Source organism: Alligator sinensis, unplaced genomic scaffold, assembly GCF_000455745.1.
Source record: "Alligator sinensis unplaced genomic scaffold, ASM45574v1 scaffold667_1, whole genome shotgun sequence".
Taxonomy (NCBI): domain Eukaryota; kingdom Metazoa; phylum Chordata; order Crocodylia; family Alligatoridae; genus Alligator; species Alligator sinensis.
Window position 1 is genome coordinate 127,782 of NW_005842636.1, and position 18,974 is coordinate 146,755.

At 41.6% G+C, this 18,974-nt stretch overlaps 1 protein-coding gene across 1 annotated transcript in view; it reads right to left on the reverse strand.

Annotated features, from left to right (window-relative positions):
• The window catches only part of TTC33 (tetratricopeptide repeat domain 33), an 80,910-nt gene that overhangs the window by 4,365 nt on the left and 57,571 nt on the right, over positions 1–18,974 (reverse strand). Inside the window, exon 4 of the mRNA XM_006033459.3 lies at positions 9,882–10,013. Within this exon, the coding sequence (XP_006033521.1) occupies positions 9,882–10,013 (132 nt within the window). The remainder of the gene's footprint in view (positions 1–9,881; positions 10,014–18,974) is intronic.

Below are 18,974 nucleotides of genomic sequence, written 5' to 3' on the forward strand. Positions count from 1 at the left end.
CACCTTGGGAAGTAAGAGCCTCACCAATTCCCTTCTGCGCCCCCATGATGAATTTATAGGCAGCCACAAGATCTCTCAACCTTCTCTTGCAGAGGTTGAAGAGGTCCAGGTGCCCTAGTCTCTCCTTGTAGAGCTTGGCCTGCAAGCCCTTAACCATATGAGTGGCCCTTCTCTGGACCCTCTCCAGGTTATCCACATCCCTCTTGAAGTGCGGCGCCCAAAACTGCACACAGTATTCCAACTGGGGTCTGACCAGGGCCCAATAGAGGGGAAGTATCACCTCCTTGGTTCCGTTTGTCATGCATCTGCTGATGCATGATAAAGTGCAGTTAGCTTTGCTGATGACTTCGTCACACTGACGACTCATGTTCATCTTGGAGTCCGCTAGGACTCCGAGATCCCTTTCTACTTCCATGCTGCCGAGCAGGTCATTTCCAAGGCAGTAGGTATGCTGGACATTTTTCCTCCCTAGGTGCAGCACTTTGCATTTCTCCTTGTTAAATTGCATTCTATTGTTTTCTGCCCATTTGTCCAACCTGTCCAGGTCTGCCTGTAGTTGTTCCCTGCCCTCTGGTGTGTCCACTTCTCCCCACAGTTTTGTATCATCCACAAACTTAGAGTATACTTCACTCCCTCATCCAAGCCACTGATGAAGACATTGAAGAGTATCAGTCCAAGGACTGAGCCTTGTGGGACCCCACTGCCCACACACTTCTAGGTCGGTACCGGCCCATCTACCACCACTCTCTGGGTACGACCCTCTAGCCAATTTGCCACCCACCGGACCGTGTAATCACCCGAGTCACAACCTCTTAATTTGTTCACCAGTATGGGGTGGGATACCGTATTGAAGGCATTCACATACTCCAACTTACATCAAAAACCCAATAAATATATGGATTTCACCCTAAGCTGCAAACAAAAAACATAAAAAGTTGAATAAAAGAACAGTTCAATGACTAAATAAATCAAATTCTGACTTTTGAAGACTGGTGTACTGGTATTTTAATATGCATATGAATACAGAGGCTAGGGACAGTACTTATACATAAACTGGTATAAGTGATTGGAAACCAGTTCAAAGCTGACACACAACACAACAGAAGTTTAGTGCACATAAACTGGCTTCAGCCATTTTGAAAGCAGTTTAAGATACACCTGGATGGTGTCACAACCCAAGGGTGTGATTTTTGTTTGTGTGCGCTTTGGCACTGCTGAATTATTTTCCCGCCGTTTGAAGCTTTCTTTGCAGGGTGCATTTCTTCTTTGCAGCATAGAAATGCACATTGCAAGGAGTTCCCGCCATTTGTATTTAAATTCGACCCCCCACTATTGGTTGTTTCTAAATTATTCCCACATGGCGGCTAGCGATTGGCTTGCTGGCCGTATAAGAGGCTTGGGTGGTTTCCGCCCAAGTTGGAGAACTTCGAGCACACTGCAGAGTGCCTCTACGGAGATTTGACCTGCGGCTGGCTGATCGATAGACTGACCACCTATCGATTCTTCTCCCCGTCGCCAAGCGCAATCCTCGACGTATCCCTCTTCCCTGCGCGCAAAAAGTTCCATGGAGCCTTGACAACTTCGTGTGAGTCAGAGTTTTGTCCGAGTCCTTAACATAGGGATTTAAGCAGAGCTTTACCTGGGAAACTGTCCAGCCTACACCGCGACCATCTACGGTGTAAGTAAACAATCTTGAATCAACCACTAAGCATCCGTGCCTAATTCTAGTGTGTCGCCTGCTTTCTCCGACCCGGCGTGTCCGGGCTGCTGGCCACAGCCCGCGGTGCAAAAAAAGGGCCCCGGATCGCTCCTGGCCCGCACAGATGGATGTAGTATCAGACTTAACTTGAATCTAGAGGGGATCTGGGACAAGTTCAATAAACTGATTGAAACCTAAAATCAGTTAACTCACAGTCCCTCAGCATCCCAGGATGCTTTGAGCCTCCCCAACAAACCCCACAATCTCGTGTTGGGTGGGATAAGCCTTGGCCCAAGGTGTCTGCTCTGGCCAAGTAGGGAGGCGTGCTATAGCGCCTCAGCTTCTGGCCTGGGCCACTGCAGGCATGGGGCTGCAGATCCAGAATCAAAAGTGAATGTCTGTTCATTTGCTTATTGGTTCAATCTATGCAGTTTAGACTAACCTGTAAAGATTGAATTAATAGTTTCTAGGGTCGGAAGGGACCTGAACAGATCATCAAGTCCGACCCCCTGCCCTGGGCGGGAACGAGTGCTGGGATCATAATACCCTAGCCAGATATCTATCCAACCTCCTCTTATAGATCCCCAAGGTAGGGGAGAGCACCACCTCCCTTGGGAGCCCATTCCAGAGCCTGGCAGCCTTAACCATAAATTAATGCCTCCTGATATCAAGTCTGAACCTGCTCTCAATCAATTTGTGGCCATTATTCCTTGTTATCCCAGATGGTGCCCAGGGGAACAGAGCCTCATCTATTTTCTGTTGGTTCCCCCTGGTGAGTTTATAGACAGCCACCAGATCCCATCTCAGTCTTCTCTTGTGGAGGCTGAGTAGATTCAGGCCCTTTAGTGTAACTCTGCAGGGCATCACCTGCTGGCCCCTGACCATGTAAGTAGCCCTCCTCTGGACACTCTCAAGGTTAGCCACAGCCCTCTTGAAGTGTGGTGCCCAGAACTGGATGCAGTACGCCAAATGCAGCTGCCTGACCAGTGCCACATAGAGGGGAAGGATCACCTCCCTGGACCTGCTTCTAATGCATCTGTAGATGCACGACAAGGTGCAGTTAGCTTTACTGATCGCTTCCTCACGTTGGTGGCTCATGTCTATCCTGGAGTCAACAATGACTCCAAGATCCCTTTCAGCCACTGTGTTGTTGAGAAGAGTGTTCCCCAGCCTATAGGTATGTTGCAGGTTCCTTCTCCCTAGATGCAGCACCTTGCACTTGTCTGCGTTGAATTCCATTCTGTTCTCATCCGCCCACCTCTGTAGCCTGTCTAGATCTAGTTGGATTCTGTCCCTCCCCTCCAGTGCGCCCACTTCTCCCAACATCTTTGTGTCATCAGTGAATTTGGACAGTGCGCTTTCCACGCCCACCTCCAAGTCGCTGATAAAGATGTTGAATAGCACAGGTCCAAGGACCGAGCCCTGGGGAACTCCACTGCCCACATCCCTCCAGGTCGAAAACAACCCATCCACCACCATTCTCTGGGTGCGACCATCGAGCCAATTTGCCACCCATCTGACTGTGTAGGCATCAATGACTAACCTGTAAAGATTGAATTGAATCAGCCTCAGACTTTTTGACTGTCTCTACAGCTATAATATGAAAGACACAGCCACTTCTAATTCTAACTTATTCCACTACTGTGCTCAAAGAAACTTTACTGGCTATAAAATAATCTTTTCTTAGACGGAAAGAATCTTAGTACAGTGTGATTAAATATAATGCTATAATTCTGTACAGCACTATCAAAACCAGTTTTGAGATATGCTTCATTCCATCATGGTTGCAGCAGCATGGCTGGTAACATCAGAGATAACAGGATCATAAGGCAGTAGTGTTGGAAGGGACCTCACAAGGTTGCCTAGTCCAGCCCCCTCCTCTAGACAAGTTCATGCTTGACTAAACCATTCCAGCCAAGTGCTTGTTCAGCCAGCTCTTGAAAATATCCAGGGATAGAGATCCTCAGCTTCTCTAGGTAGCTGCCTGATCTCTGCTGCTTTAGAGTGGAAAAATTAAACATTTTGATGTTCCACAAAGATTACAGTTGGACACTTACTATTTTTGCATTTCCTCTTATTATTACATCTTTGCATTTCTATTTACTCAAATTAGGTTACTCTATCTGGAATCCTTTTAGGATCCATGATTAGTTATGTTGTAACAGAGCAACATACTGCAGTATAAGAGCTGGCACCTGATGTGAGAAGTAAGAAGGAACCTTTAGATTCTGGTCTTGATACAGTTTTTTTCCCACTAGGCATTGTAAAAGTTCAGACCAGATTTAAATTCTGTGTTTTGCATGTAAATATTGGTAACAAGGACCATCTTAAGCTCACTGTATTTTGATAATTTTCTTACAGACCTAAAAAAGTTCATGACTAATGCACATCTTTTAACATATTCCCTGAGGTACACAGCAAGGATGTCTAGAGTTTAGGACGTTCATAATGGCAGAGTTCAACCCAAATGGAGGGCAAAATAATTAACATTGATGGATAAAGTTTAAGAAGCAAGATGGTGGTAGGCTTTGTCAATAAAAAGTCCTTCAGATATGTAGAAAGTTGGAGGAAAAAATAAGGGAAATGTAGGACCCCTGTTGAACAAAATGGGACAGCTAATAACCAACACCCAAGAGAAAACTGAACTCCTAAACAAATACTTTGCATTGGTATTCCACCAGTCAAGGTAAGAGTGCGCACCCACCCATAGTTGATGAAGATATCGGGAGGAAGCATGTGGAGAGGCTGGATATCTACAAATCAGCAGGACCGGATGAACTACACCTGAGAATGCTGAAAGAACTGGCTGACATCATTACACAACCAATGGCAAAGCTATCTGAGAACTTGTGGTGTTCAGGAGAGGTTCCAGAAGACAGGAGGGCCAATGTGATGCCTATCTTTAAGGAAGGAAGAAGGACCCAGGGAATTACAGGCCAATCAGTTTGACCTCAATCCCTGGAAAAATCCTGGAAAAAATTATCAAAGAATCCATTAGTGATAGGCTAACTAAAAATAGCTTTGTAAAAGATAACCAGCATGGCTTCATTGTGGGTAGGTCATGCTTGACCAGCCTCATTTCCCTTCTATGATTAGGTAACACACTGCCTGAATAAGGGAGATGAGGTCATATGCTTGAATTTCAAAAAGGCCTTTGACTTGGTCTCCCATGACGTCCTCATGGTAAAATTGGGGAACTGTGGCCTCAACAACTTAACAGTCCAGTGGCTAGGAAACTGGCTCCAAGGCAGGACCCAGAGAGTATTAATAGATGGAACTGAGTCAAGATGGTGCATGGTGACCAGTGAACCCTCAGGGTTCAGTACTTGGACTGCTGCTTTTCAACTTATTCATTAGTTATTTGGATTCAGGTGTTAAAAACGTATTGGCAAAGTTCTTGGATGACACTAAATTATGGGGGAGTGTGATCAAACTGGAGAATAAGCTAGGGATACAGGCTAACCTGAACAGGCTTGCAAGTTGGTGGATCAAAACCTGATGATGTTTAACACCAAGAAATGTACAGTGCTCCATCTGGGGAAAAACATTCTGCAACAACACTTACAGGCTCAGCGACGCTACACTTGCTGGCACCACAACTGAAAGGGACATGGGGATTGTAATAGACCACAGAATGAACATGAGCCACTAATGCGATGCCATAGCCAGCAAAGCAAATAAGATGCTGGCATGCATGTACTGATGCATCTTAAGCAAGACAAAGGATGTCATCCTCCCGCTCTACTCTGCTTTGGTGAGGCCACAACTGGAGTACTGTGTCCAGTTCTGGACACCGCACTTCAAGAAGGATGCAGAGAAGCTTGAGAGAGTCCAAAGAAGGGTACACGTATGATCAGAGGTCTGGAGAGCAGACAATACAAGGAGAGGCTGAATGACATGGGACTGTTCAACCTGGAGAAGAGAAGACTTAGAGGGGACTTGGTGGCAGCCTACAAGTATCTAAGGGGCGCACATCAGGGCCTTCAGGAGCAACTGTTTACTAAGGTTGCCCAGGGGAAGACAAGGAATAATGGTCATAAACGCCTAGAAGATCACTTTAGAATGGACATAAGAAAAAAACTTTTGTGTTACAGGTGTCCAGGGTCTGGAACAAACTTCTCCCAGAGGTGGTACAATTGCCTACTCTGGAAATTTTCAAAAAGCATCTGGGGACACACCTTGCTGGGATCATAGGACCAGCAATCTTTCCTGGCCAAGCTCAGGGGGGCTGGATCTTGTTAGGACCCTTTTAGCCCCTAATATCTATGAATATAAAGATAAATTAAATTTAGGGTCCCCTTCTTAAATTGCACAAATACAACTTTACGGTGTAGTAAAGTTCTGTCCAGAACCTTATTTTGTGATATACAACTTACTCTGATACTTTTTTGTTTACAAAATAGGAATATCTGAGTCTCTAAACTAGTAGTACATTAGCCACGTAAAACACCAGCAGAGACTCTATAAAAACTGCAAGCTCTAAGTCTGCAAACCCTACTAGTTGTGCTCAGGAGCTTAAGAAATGAGAAAGTCTTGCCTGATTAAATTCTGCTATGGATTTAAAATATCAATTAAACTCAATAGGAACACAGTAGTTAATTCACCAGTGTTGAACAACAAAGTATTTGTAAAACTACAAATTTCATAGTCCAAAAGTGAGATTACAGACTTTTGCCAAGTTTAAAGTGTTTAGCAAAAATAAATAAATAAATGAAAACACCACATGCAAAAAACACTGAATCTTCCTAAAATATGCCAGTTATCTAGCAGATTAAGAAAACGTATTTTGGCCTGGCTTTGCTAAAAGAAAGCAACCAACCAGATGTTTTTTCAAAAAGTCAAAAAGCTAGTTTCTCTCACCCCCAGCTGCTTTTCCTGAAATGCATTGTTTTCATTACATGGGGGAAAAAACCATCTTTGGTAAAAACCCAAATCTGTGACAATTCACACAAAATACACTTGTTTAGAGGAAAGTGGGGCTTATAATGGAAACGTATGAAGGAGACAGTACATTAAGAACAACAAAAAAAATTCTAGCCAAGGTGTAGGTCATGAGATGAGACAGAGCTAGGGTGCAAGGAAGACTGGAGTTATAGCAATGTGGTAAAGGAAACTGCTTGTGAAAAGGGACTATTCTCATTTTATGTTTTATTCAAAATTTTTACTTGATTTTTTAAAATCATAACCAGAAGACAGAACAGAAATTAATAGTATGAACAGGCTATTGGATAGAGTTTAGTTATAATCTGGTGTTTATAGTTAAAGCTCCCAGGTCTCTGGCTCCCTAAACTAATCAACAGGGCTGTGCGAAACGGCTATGTTTTGACTTTGTTTCGGATTCGGCTGTTTCAGAGGGACAGTAATTCATTTTGGTGTTTTGGACTACTGTTCCGTTTTGATTTGGTTGAATCTGTTTCGGAGTTTCGACGCTGTTTCGATGATTTGGCCATAGGCTATAATGGGGAATCACTAAAATGCTTATAACTTTGTCATTACTTGCCTGATTTGGATGCAAATTGCAGGGGTGGTAGCCCCTTCTGAGGGCATAAGGCCTGCCAAGTTTCGAGGAGATAGGTGCAGGGGATTCTGTGAAACTGCACCTCAAACTGTTCAAAGCAAAAAACTCATATCACTTGCTGGCAGCAGCAGCCTGCTGTCATCCTGCATGCAGATCCAGGGGACGCATCCCCTGGGAGGGCTGTGCCAGACTCCTCCCCGGGAGGGCTGTGCCAGATCCGGACCCCCGGATCTGCATGCAGGATGACAGCAGGCTGCTGCTGCCGGCCAGGATTGGTGCTCATTACAGCCTGCGCTGAGCACTGGGAAGATTGGTGCTGGTGCTTGCCCTGGCCTCAGCCAGCAGTGGCAGCATGCTGTCATCCCACATGCAGATCTGGGGCCTGCGCCCCCAGGCAGGTTGCGGGTCTGTGCCAGACTCCTCCTGGGTGGCACAGGCCCCCAGATCTGTGAGCGGGATGACAGCAGGCTGCTGTCCCTCTCCCAGAGCACTGGGATTGGAAGGGACCTCAGGTACGGATTGCAGACACTGGCCAGCTACAGATGTCAATATCAGAGCAGTCCTTCTGCCCCTCTTTCCCCCTCCTCCTCTTAGTTTCTATTTCCCTGCAAGCCCAGCTTCGAAACTCCAAAATTTTCCGAAATGTTTCGGATGGTTTCATTTCATTTTGGAGCCTTCTGTTTCGTTTTGGATTCGGTGTTTCGGGCACCAAAACACCTCCGAAATTAAACAGCCACCAAAGTTTCACACAGCCCTACTAATCAACCTTTCAGCCTTCTTTAGTCGATCCCTAAATTTAAAAGATAAAAAAGTAGAGTCTATCTGACATTTACACAAAGCCCCAATTCTATCTGCAAGTTAGAACTTCTCAAGTCTATTGAAAATTGCATACTGATTAACTAGAAAATGTAAATAGAGAATTATAAGCACTAGAAAACTCAAAGATGTTATTGCTGGCCACATCAGCCTTATGGCTTTTAAATAAGTTGGGAGTGAAGTGTACTGTTTTCTGCTGTCTTAATATTGAAAGATGAACTTTCATTTAAAATCTCTTTAAAATAACTTTTTGATCTTTAACCATTTATTATTTATACAATTTCTTTTCAAATAAAGCATAGGCTTTGATTCCTATTGAGTTTGCAAAAGGACCCAACCTGGAATGATCCAATAAACCCCAAGAAGTTGATAAAGATTTCTCAAGAATGGTATGAGAAATATCAACCCACTTGTTCTAGCTTTTGTTTTTCCAAGAGCATGGTGAAATTCCTCTAAATGTTCTGTTGTGATATTTATCAGTTGTATAACTACTCATATTAGAAAATGTCAGAATAATGTTAACTTATTTATTTTATTAATTGCTTTACTTACGGTCTTTTGTTTCCATAACCTTTGTTTTTTACCAGTAGTTCTACTTAGTAGTCCTCTGCTGGAAAACCATGTACAAAGATATACAGATATACATGGCACTGATATTGTAAACACTGGGTATCCCACATCGTTTTCATTGTAGGATAGCTGATTTGAATGATATTTGAGACGGGTTTTATCAATCACTCCTACTGTTTCACATGTACTCCTGGCTCATTAAGTCTACTGAATGATAAGGATTTTTCCTTGGGATAGTTTTACCTTTATAATTTTATCCTGAAGCACAGTGCTCAGAAATTCTGCACTTTGCTCCAATGGACTCTGTCTGCTCATTTATTTACTATTTCCATGATAAGTGTTATGCATGGAACGCTTCCCTGAACCAGATTAGATCATCACCAATCTTTCCTTCAAATGCTTTCCTGAGACCTGCTTCTGAGCTGCTAACAAATAAAGGTGTGTCTGGGTGCAGTTGAGTAAAAGTACAGAGTGTAATTCTACTCATTTCTCAGGTTTTAAAATGTATAAAATAAAACAATTAGCAGTTAATAAAACAATTAATACACACACACACACACACACAAAATTAAAATAAAATAAAATAAAACAAAGCATCTATTATACTTATTCCTGGGCACACATACATACATACATCTCAAACTCAATATAAAATGTACTTACCATTGTCAAAGTCAGTATAATAGAGAGCTACAATACCTGGCTCCCTGTTCCCTCCCCCAAATTGTACCTTCTAATGGAGAGGACATCGCAACCTTGCTTTTATACAAATTTGCTGAATACATGCATTTCTTACAGAGATGAAAATAGCCTCATTTATGCTGCTGTATTAGCCATTGATGGAGCTGCAGGGGTACTAATAACTAGTGTATACAAAATGTACCAAAGTAAACCATGAACAGGTACAACTCACTCCAGTTCCAGACCACGATAAGCTCCACAGCTGTACCACATCCAGCTACAAGTCTACATTTATGCACTTACATCAGTACAAATTACGCTAATGGACAAAGCCCTTATGTAAACAAGAGCATGACACAGCTGGCTTTGACCTAGCCAGGTCTTCAACAACCCAACAATAAAACCACAAAAGAATCACTTATTAAAAAAGTGAAAGAGATTACTGGAGAGAAGGAACAATAATTGTATCCCTTATTTATATTTTGGTTTTATGAGGAAATTAAATTACTCTGACATGTTGATCCTTTCATTCTACTACCCAGGATTCTGAATATATGATTTGCTGTTTCAGTTCTCAGATAAGGGCCATTTTCTTACCAATACTATTTCCCCTAATCCAAGCTGAGCACGCCCCAACGTCTGCCATGCCTCCCAAGAACGGGGATTTCTCTGGACAGCTATTTCTGCTGCATGTACCGCTGGAAACATTTCATGCAGAGACATCAGGACCTAAAGAAAAAAAGATGTAAATGCAAGTTAGTCAAGAACAATGAAAAATCTCAAGCAGTTCACAAAGAATTATAACAGGCTTGTTGACAGCAGCCTTCTGCTAGAACAGTAATTCTCAACCTGTTTTAGACTCAAGGTACCCTTTGGAAAGTGCCAGGTCTAATTTTTCACTTGCTTGTTTGACTAGAGAAAAATATTAGAGCAATTCTACTGCAAAGAACTCAGAGAAGCCACAGCAGGTCAGAATGATTTATGGATTCTATTGGAAATCTCTGGCTTTATCTTGTGAATTATGTTTGAAGGCCTAGCAGTACTAACATTGTGCAGCACCCCATGACACCCTTGAAAGTATTTCATAGCACCCTGGCTGTGAATCAATTTAAGGAGGGGAAAAGTGACAGAGAGATACAGGGTGCATAAGAGCTATTTACTTTTAAATTTGAATTTAAAACTCAGACTGCCTTTAAAACAAACATTTCATTAAAAAAAAATTGTGCATTTTCAAAGCAACCTGGTACTTTTCATTCCCTATCTCAAAGTCCATTACAAAAGGAAATAAATAAGCAGGGTCCAGAATTTCCACATCTGCATGATCCAGAACCCAGTTAATTCACAGCCGACTGCCAAGTGAAGGATGAGGTGTGCTACTGTTTGCTGCAGCTTTTCGTTCAAAGGGCACTGTACCCCACTCAGCTGGAGCACATTAGCAGTCATAACATAGCTGTTTGCTGCTATGCTGTATACCCTCAGTTTGCAAACCATCATCCTGGGGTGAGAGGCAGCACTGGTAAGGAATCCAACCCTGCAAAGAATATGGAATCTACAATATCCCCAATTTATAGGGCCAGGCTGGTGAAGGGATATGCCTACCAGTACAGTCATTTTGGAAAGACCAGCGAGTGGCAAAACCAGGAACAAAACTAGTTCAACAATTCTGTCTCAACTTTCTCTTCATGCAACTGTTGCAAGTTAGTGATCTCCAGCTGAGGCTGTCTTTCAGTATCTCAGATGCTTCCATACTACATATGCTAATATGGGTGAGTATAAATAATGACAATTATATTCCACTGACACAGTAGAAGAGTCCACCACAAAAGTAGGAGTCATGTAGGAAGTCACTCTCTCAGCAGCTGAGCCACAATCACGAAAATGATTTGATGGGCAGATTAGGCTTCATATACAAAAATGTAAAACCTATTTCTCTGATGTAGATGTTCCATGATATATACTCCCACTGTCGACAGATGGGAAAAAGTCTATGGGTTTTTTAAATCTCTCCCCACTCCTACCCCGCAAGGTGCTCAAATATTACTGGAATGAACACAGAAAAAGTTAAAGACATCTTTATTTCAGACAGCTATGCTGTTGAATGCTCAACAGAAACATTAACTAGCATAGCTTTCCAATACTGGTATACTGCTGTAGGACTAGACTTCTATATAATTATTGGTCAGTTTAATTCCACCCAATGAGTCTTGGAAGAGTTTAATAGGTGGCCGAAACTCTTCTGAGAAAATGCATAATTTTGCATAATAATAAATGCATCCTTTTTTTTTTTCTTTTTTAAATTTTGTCATCAAGTGCCCTGCTACTAGAGGGAAGCCAGGCTGAAATAGGATCTATATTTTCTTTAAACTGATGTTCTTTTAGAAAATACTAGAAATTTTTTTTAAATTTAGGCTTTAGCACAAATGGTATTAAAATCAAACCCTTCAATTAAGAGTTAGATTTTCAAAAAGCAGTGCCTAACTTATGCGAATAAACCAGATACCAGTTGGAAAGAAATGTGTTTATTTTTCTGGTGAAGTTTAAGAGTTGTATTTGTTTTAATTGCTCTCACTAGGAGTTGAGAACAAAGGCAAAACAATAGATCAGTAAGACCTGTATATTTCACATCATTTTAATCAAAGAGTTTGATATTGGAGACTATTATCCTTCCTTCTCATCTTCAAACAGAAACATCAGACTATTTTGGACATTTGGATTTGATATTGATTAGAAGTCTTGAGGTGCAATTTAACTGTATTAGCAAGGAAAAGGGAAATTGTAATAGTGACTAATAAGGGCACTAACAAACAGGTATAAAAATAAAATTAAATAAAGAAATTGTGATGTTGTTGCTACTGGCAGTTCACAGTTGTGGTAGCAGAACTTGAATAAAAAGTAGTAAGTACACCTGTAATATGACCCCCTGAGGTCCCTTCCAGCCCTACTTTTCTAAGTCTTTGTTCTGCTCAGACTGGATTAATTCTATCAAGACAGAATTCTGACATAGTTTACAAGTACTCTTTCATGCCCCATACATCTGGTAGCATTTATGCATACTTGAATAGCATACCACGTGCTAATATCTAGAGACAAATTCTAGTAGATGTTACCTAAGGGGCACGTCTACACAAGATGCATAATTCCCACCGGACTAATTCTACTGTCCATTAGCATGGCTGGCATAAACCATGCTAATGCACAATAGATCAATCCAATGGGCATTAAGCGCCACATACAAAGCATTAATCTGTGCTAATGTGCAGTAGCGCTGATTATGGCACATTAAGTTAGTACCTGTTATTAGAGGTACTGAACTTAATGCACCATAATTACTGAACTAATTACCGTACTTACTGCGGCACATTAATGAACATGTAGACGTGGCCATTAAGTTTCCAAATTGACTTAGGCATCTTAATGTGATTCTGTTGTACCGTCCAAGTTCTGAAAATCCATTAAATCAATTTTGGTAACACGCTGTCATTTTAAGATTGAGTCACAAAAAAGTAGTAAGGAAAAGGAGTAGTAAGTAAGAATGGGAACTAATCCACTGACTGCAGAGTGGAAAAGACACTCAAGTCCACTTATTCACCTAAGTGGAATAGAATCTGGCCTCCAGTGACCAAGTCTTTACTTGAGTATAGGAGCAGCTGTTTGAAACATTTTCAAACACTGTTTTTCGCTATAAAATTATTTTGTAGAAAGTTGGTATAGTAATGCTGCACTCATTGTATTTAAGTTATTTCCATATCAAATTATCTGTTTGCAGCCAAAGTTTCATTTCTAACTGCCTATCCCCCCATAAAAACTTTAAGCAGATCAAGCAGAGTTATTTTCCTGTCATGACCTCCTGCTGGACAATTCATCTCCAAATTAACTGAAACATGACTTAACCTAAAACTTTTATTTACTTTCCCAACAATTTTACTTCCTCCTTTCTCTAGTAGGGGGCACCACCACTAACCTCCTTATCATCCAGGTACCAGGCATCATCTTTTAATGCTTTCTTTCTCTTGTCCCATCCACATGCAATCCATATTCATAGCTTGCCATCATTCTCACATAACATCTTTTAAGACCCAGACCTTTGAATAATGTCCACACAACTACACTTCTTCTTGAAGCCTGTCTGCATCATAGCAATCCCTTCCACATCTTTGCTGCCTTGACATTGTGGCCATTATGAAGGGACCTAGGCCAGACTGTAGAAGTGTGGCTAAAGCATAATGCCCCAAGGCCTGTTTCTGAGTGACCACAGAATAAACATTTTGCAGGGTTCAGCTGCCCTGGTCAGCAAAGTAAAAAAAAACAAAACAAAACAAATCAACATGTCCAACTAAACCAGCAATGAAATTAAACAGAGCAAAGGTCAGAAAGGAGACCATATAAAAGGTGGTCTTAAGAAAAATAATCCAAGATATCCTAGTCTTAGCACAAAAATATCAGTAGTAGTGATTGGTAATTAAATATAGTTGTGTAAAGTTTCTTAGATAAATTGTAAAAGTGAAACCCATAATGTGAAAAGAAATCTGTGGCACACAACATTCCAAAATGGTGAAAGGACCAGATAAGAAATTACCCCATCCAGAACTGTAATGTTTATAAGGACATGAATCTCATCTAATTGACACCTTCCAAGTCCATCAGAAAAGTTGTTCAGTCTAGTTCCTAATGTCTCAGTAAAACAAAAGGTATGAATAAACCCAACTAGAGATTATTTATTAAAATAAACCATGTACAAATACAAGGTATAGATTGAAGAGAAATTTATTAGCGTACTCAGTAGTTTCAAGATGACTCTGCCGTACCCTTGAGTCTTTCTAGCTGATATAGGTAAAATGCTATATTGCACTGTTGGAGGTACCCAGATAAACACCAGTATAAGTGTTTATTGTTGTGCTTTGGTGTGTAGGCAGTAAAAAGCTGGGCTGTAGACTCTCTCTTGCTTCTTATTTTCTCTTGTCTACCGGTTCATCTAAAATCCAGGTAACAGCACCCACATCACTCCAACCAGTTGATTCAAAATGTCAGTCCCACAGACTCCTTCATTAGTTTCCTTGTCCACTGCATCAGGTCTGAGCTGTGCGGTCTCAACTTTACAGCTCTTCACTATTCAGCCCCTTCCTTGTTTATCTTGTGCTTTACTCAGTTGATATGCTTTCCTTCTCTCCACCATGACAAACATGGATATTTCATTTGTCTGATTCACATACAAGCCTCCCCAAACATTTTTCCATATCACCCATTATGAATGAAACATTTGAACTGTTCTATAAGTCTTTTTTCCTGTACATCCTTACCCAAGACCTACTTCTGCTGTGACTGTTACAGGACTAGAAAGAACTATGAAGTTGGCTGATGATGGATTAGTGAGATTTAATAAACAAATAAATGAAAATCCCCCTGACTTCTGACTTAAAATGGGCCCACAGCTGAACAATCAATTTTTTTTATTACCTTATTCTCCTTCACTTCACACCACTGCATGAAATTATCTGTTTAAAATTGACTGCCTTTTAGAAAGGACAAGTTCAATCCAGGTAGACTCCTGGGGCTGCACTGAATCTCACAAATGGCAATGGGGGTGGGGGAGCCTTCCTCTATAGAGCTTGATGCAGGATCAGTTAGGGCTGTGCGAAATATAATCATTTAGTTTGGATGTCCGTTTCACCATTTCCAAGGGACGGTGTTTCGTTTCATTGTTTTGTTTCGTTTTGTCGAAACTGTTTCGCTGTTTCAATGTGTTTCAACGTTTCACCAATAGCTTATAATGGGGAATCATGAAAATGCCTGAAACTTTAATTTCTTGCCTGATTTGGATGAAAATTGCATGGATGGCAGCCCCTTCTGAGGGCACGAGGCCTGCCAAGTTTCAAAGAGATAGGTACAGAGGTTTCTGGGAAACTGCACCTCAAACTGTTCAAAGCAAAACTCCTGACACTTGCTGGCAGAAGCAGCCTCTTCATCCGGCACGCAGATCCGGGGGTCTGCACCCCTGGAAGGGCTGTGGGGCTGTGCCGGACTCCTCCCGGGGGTGCAGGCCCCCATATCTGTGTGCCAGATGAGAATAGGCTGCTGCTTCTGCTTGGGACCCATGCTGGGCACAGCCTGCGCCCAACACCGGAGAAGATCATTGCTGCTGCCTGGGACTCCTCTCATCCGGCACACAGATCCGGGGGCTTGCACCCCTGGGAGGAGTCTGGCACAGCCCCACAGCCCTCCCACGGGTGCAGGTCCCCGGATCTGTGCGTCGGATGAGAGGAGGCTGCCGCTGCCGCCTGGGACCAGCGCTGAAGCCAAGTAAGCCCAGCTTCGAAACTCAAACGGTTTCAAAACTTTCAAAATATTTTGAGTGCCCTTCTTTCGTTTCAAAGCTGTTTTGAAGCCTTTTGTTTCATTCGATTTCGCTGTTTCGAGCTTGAAACGTGTTGAAACAGCTTCGAAACGAAACACTTTGTGAAATTTCACACAGCCCTAATCAGTGTCTAAATGTCTAAAACTGTTCAAGGTCTCATCTTTCTAACTTCTTATTAAAAGCAATAACAGAACTATCCAGCTGCTGTTTAAGAAACTCGACTAACCTCACTGAATTTAAGGGACTCTTCCTAAAATTGCATACTACATGAAGTTCCTTGTATACCACTATGAACATATGAAATACAATATTATCATCATCGCTATCATTAAGTGCTGAAAATATATTTTAAATCAACTTAATATTGTAGATAGAAGCTAACTAAGTTTTACAAAAAATCTAGAAGACTGCTGTTTGCTTAGGTAACGTTCTCATAACAATGAGAAAGTTTTCCCCAATGGGTCATGTGAGTGCACTTAAAAAACATTTTCTTTGTACATTTTACACTGCATCTTTAAAGGAGGGCATCATATCAGCACCCATAAAAAATCCATGCCATATCTGCATCTAATTTTGATTGAATTTATGACAGCTAGGAGCAGTGGAAATATTTTCATATACTTTTGTGGGTTATGAATCAAGCTGTACATAAGCAATCACACCATGCCCATAGGGGTTTCTAGAAACATGAATGTTATGCCCTCCATTTAAAATTAGGCCCTTTCAGATTCCATTTGCTCTCTCTGGAAATTCTGAGAAGATTTGTCCAACAAAATGAAACATATGTTCAATGAAAATATGGATAGCTGACTGCTTAAACTCCTTTTTGTAAATATTTACAGATTCGTATTGTGTCCTTTAACCACATATTTATTTGAGTTGTTTATTAAACAACGAAGTAATTTGTATTCTTGCAATATGTTAAATTACTGCTGACAACATATATCCTGTTGAACTGGAAAGTTGCTACATATTCACATAAATTCCCTTAACAGACCTAACTAATTAAGAGGTATACAGATATGCAAAGATTTATGCAACAGTTCCATCTCTAATGTTCATCCTGAAACCATATCTGAAATGGTTACGTTTTTCTCTTATCTAAAAGGAAAAGATGTGTGTGTGATTCTAGACTAGGGAGGGGATAATCTTTTTGGCAGGTGTGCCACAAATTAGCCTTGCACCCTCCCCAAGTGCCATCCAATCCCCTTTCTCTGCCTGATCTGCTGCTCTGCTTTCTGCTCCCTACTCTGTGCTCCCTGCCCATTCTCTTGCTCTGCTTTCTGCTTCTTGATGCTGTGCTACCTCTCCCCTCCCTAATCTGTCACATGTCATACCCAGAGGCTACCAGTGCCGCTTGTGTAACTCGTGCTATGGGTTGGCCACCTGTGTTCTAGATTATAAAGATGCCTTGAATTTAATCCCAAAACAATCTTAATGTGAAACATCTTGCACAATGAAATGGGCAGATTTCTCTCTCATAGGCAAAATATTTTTCTGACAAAATATGCATTGTTCTTCTTCCAAATCAACAGCTAATGAAACTAATTTACTTACTGAGCTACCTAACAACAGTTCTATTATTTTTACTGACATGCTGGGTTTTGTACGAAAACCCAAGTGTAAGAAAACACAATTTAAAATACTAACCATAACACTTTTTGGAATGAATTACATGTCCTGATTTGGCCAAACCCCGCTCCCCCACCAAAAAAACAGATTTTTACAGCTCATACTGGCGTCCTTAAAAGTAAAAAGGACATCAAATTACACAATGTTATGGTTACTGGAAGCTAGTTAATACTATCCATCCCACAAATAACATCTGTAATAGCCATTTGCTTGCATTATAGAGATGCTGCCAATTTAGTTAAGACCCAAAAGTAGCTATATTTTTATTTAAAAAAAAAAAGGGGGGGGGGGTCTTCAGGAAGTTTCACAGTGTAAGAAACACAGGAAAAGTATCAGAAAACAAAACTAACTATAGACAAAGGGAAAGTGCTATGCTGTCCAGTTGTATTCCACTATTATTAATTTCTAATTAACTTATTAATTTCCAAAATTATAAAGGAAAAAAGAAACAAAAAACAGTGGAACCTAATTGTTACTTTGAAAATTACTTCAATTTTCAATTCTCTACAACGATCTTAATACAATGATCAAGGAATTTTTACAAAAATATATAGTAATCTTTCCAATAGCTTTCAAAAGATAGTTTTTTTAAGATCCCAGCTCTGCAAAAATGACTTCCTGTTTCAATGATGTCCACCTGCAAAGCCTATAGAGCCTACATAATTATACACTCTCAGACTTGGTCTATACTTTCCTAGATGTCAGTACTTAAGTAGGCTATTGGAAAAGGGCTTTTCTGGATGCAAAAAAAATAAAGAGTGGACTCTGCTGCTATGAATCACCTCCTACAAACAAATGGGATTAAGGTAGCCTTGGAACCACTAATTCAGTTTAGATCAAGGGTTGACAACTGATGGCCTGCAGGCCATATCCAGCTCATGAGGAGGTGCTATCCAGCACAGGAAATGGGTGGCACAGAACAGCACAGTATTGCCCGTCACCTCTACTGCAGAGCCTGTTGCTTCACCGTCTCTGGTTCCTTCATTACAGAGGGGTTTGGAACCTATAGCAAAGATGAGTGCAGGCAGCTGGCTGCTCCAGAGGGCAGAAACTTCCAGCTTGTAGCCATGGCCAGCTTGCAAGCTCTGGCCTGAGCTGGCAAAAGGCCCTGGTTTAGGTCATCTGGTTTGTTGGAAGCCAATGTCTTTACAATTTACAGCAAACAATCTCTACTGGAAATGGAGCTAACCACACTGTTGGTAGCAGGTGCCTGTTAGATGCAAAATAGCTTAAAAAAACCCCTACATTGTAATCTTACTTTTGAAACTCTAGCCTGCCAGTTACCCTCTCTCAATCTCTGTTCCCCAATCTGTAAAATGGAGGGAATTCTACTTCTCTTCTCTGCTTGGCCACATCCAGATGAGCGTGCACATGCTTCCTGCCCCGCCTCAAACCCCTTCAAGGAGGGGCCAAGAGGCACGTGCGGGAACAAAAAATGGAGAAAATGGAGAAAATTAGACCCCCGGCTGGGGGTCTTAAAAAAAATCAAAGTTTGAAAAAGTGGAGCAGGGCACAGTCCCCGACTGTGCCCTGAGGCAACTGGAGGCTGCGTCCTCCACGGAGGTGCTCTAGCTGCTGGAGTGTCTCTGTGGTTGGCCCCTCGCCCTGGTGCTGAAACACGTGGCCGGCCAGGCCGCGTGTTCAGCACCAGAGCTCCAGTGCCAGTGAGTAAGGTGTTGTGGGGGCTGGAGGAGGGGGGAGGGGAC